The following is a 2,374-nucleotide window of genomic DNA, read 5'->3' on the forward strand; positions in this document are numbered from 1 at the left end:
TATATATATATATATATTAGATAAATGTTTCTATAGCCAAACTTGAAAAGTATTGAAAAGTTCTTAAATATTTGTTTTGTGTTGATATCTTAATATAAAAATAACAGCATGCTAACATGCGACGTTCTGGATTAAATAAAATTATAATAAAAAACTACTAATAGATATAAATAATTCTTTTTGAAACATAGTATAATAATATTAAATTGTAAAATCATTTCTTAGAAACAAATTTCGTGAAAATAATTTTATCATTATTTCAAAATAAAAGCAAAATACAAATAGTTTAACAGCAGTTGTGAACGATTATTTAAAATATTAAAAACTTAATGACATACAACTAGTCACAAAAGAAGAAAATGAATTAAAAATTAAAATTTTAACTAAGTCATAACTCTATTTCATAATCATTAAGGCAATTTTTTTATATAATAAGCTATATAAAATTTCAAAAAACATACAAATTTTCAAAAAGTACATTGAAAATAAAATAAAAGTATGATCAAAACTAAGAGAATATGGTAAAATTTACTGTATTTCTGTCTCTATGAGAACACACAAAAGCGGGGTAATTTTTACCGAAACGCACTGGTAATAACTTTTGGTAAAATTAACAATAAAATATGATTTTAATACTATGCTCTTTGGTAGCAACTGTGGTAAAATGTGAAAATTTAATCATGATACTTTAGAGCATAGCATAAAAACAATTTATTTGGTTGAATTAACTTTTCAATTCTTTATTTTTACTAAATGCGTGGGAATAAGATCGATAATTGTGAAAATCAGAATTTTCGGTAAGCCGTTATCGTACGAACAGAAAAATTACTAAATCAATGATTTAATACCGAAAATTTTGGCTTTATTACCAGGATTGTAGTTTTATTTTTAACAAGAAGTGACTACCATTCTTTAAGTATGGTAATCTAACTATTTTTTTTTAATTCATTTTCAGATGAAATAGCTAAAACTGATAAATGATTTTCCACATTTTATTTATTTTTGCGTATGTCTATAAATTACTGGAAGGGTATATAAATAAGAAATAAGGTTTGAGATAAGGTTTGCTAAGTAAAACAAAATCACTTTTTAGAGAAGCATAACAATATTTTTATATACTTTATAAAATATAAAAATACGCCTTTTGTTTTAAAAATTAAAAAAAATTAACTTAAAAACTTAATAAGTTTCAATTCTTAAAATTTAATAATTAAAAATATCTAATAGTTTAATTTAATGTTACACGACTCATAAACAAAAATGTATAAACATTTATCTTTCATTATTTTGCAAAAATGATCAAATTAATGGCAAAATATCAAGAAATATATTCACATATAAAACTAAAAAATACTAAGTTTTTTATTGGTTTCATCGTTAAGTATTTAAGAATTAAATTTAAGAAATATGAAAAAATTAATTTAATTTTTTAGAATTTAAATTTCTCCCAAAATGTTTTGCATTAATCAATGCCTTAGATTTTTTTAATTATATTTATATTTTAAAAGCAAGTTATCATAATATTAAATTTATCGAAACTATTTGTTTTAACTAACTATTAATGAGTTAGTGATTTCTCATTACAATCCAAACTATCATGGCGTGACAAACATATCAAATGTTAAAACCAAAACTCAAAAACTAAAAATCAATCAGTTTTAAATAAAATAAATTTTTTCCGTGTCAAATATTTTCACACATTACACGATTTTTTTAAGCAAAATAAAAAAAGGTAGTCAAATCTACCAAGATAGCTTTTAAAATTTACAAAAATAAACTGAATGAAAATTTTAAAAAATTTTAAGTGACCAGTTCTTAGCGCATGAAAAAAAAGCGATCTTTTCGAAAACTGATTTCTGTTTCGCGCACTTGATTTTATAAACACTTCATACATAGGGATTTTTAATTTAAAATATAGGAATAAAAAAGGGAGAAAAAAGGGATATTTCTTTACCAGTTTCCCTAGAAAGTGAAAGTTGTTTCTTGAAAGTAGCAGTTGTCGATTCAGGGTCAATAGCCCAAAAGAACAGAATCAATTTAATAGTGGCTACCCGCATGCTCTTCCCATCGTAAGCCATTCGTTTTCTGTAGCGCAACTGGTGGCAAAGTGCACTCAAGTTCACTTTATCTTACAGTGCTGTAACAATTTCACGCCAAATCCAGCCAATGGCGGAACTCCATTTCACTAAAGTATAAGCAATCATTCATAATTTGTATCAACAGGTTAAATGAGAAATCCTTTTCCCTCTTATGAGAAAAAATTATCCCTCTTTAGAAGAACTTTTCTGTAAAGAAATTATAGTTCCCTAGAAATCAAAACGAAGCTAAGGTACCTCAATAGAGTATTCAAAGTTATATGCATAAATTTAAAAAT

General features: G+C 24.3%; 1 protein-coding gene across 1 annotated transcript in view; it reads right to left on the minus strand.

Annotated features, from left to right (window-relative positions):
- Positions 1-2,105, minus strand: part of LOC107437108 (relaxin receptor 1) — a 64,622-nt gene extending 62,517 nt beyond the window's left edge. The window contains exon 1 of the mRNA XM_071187237.1: positions 1,955-2,105. Within this exon, the coding sequence (XP_071043338.1) occupies positions 1,955-2,078 (124 nt within the window). The 5' untranslated portion in view covers positions 2,079-2,105. The remainder of the gene's footprint in view (positions 1-1,954) is intronic.
- Positions 2,106-2,374: the final 269 nt, after the last annotated feature.

This window comes from Parasteatoda tepidariorum, chromosome X1, assembly GCF_043381705.1.
Source record: "Parasteatoda tepidariorum isolate YZ-2023 chromosome X1, CAS_Ptep_4.0, whole genome shotgun sequence".
NCBI classification, from domain to species: domain Eukaryota; kingdom Metazoa; phylum Arthropoda; class Arachnida; order Araneae; family Theridiidae; genus Parasteatoda; species Parasteatoda tepidariorum.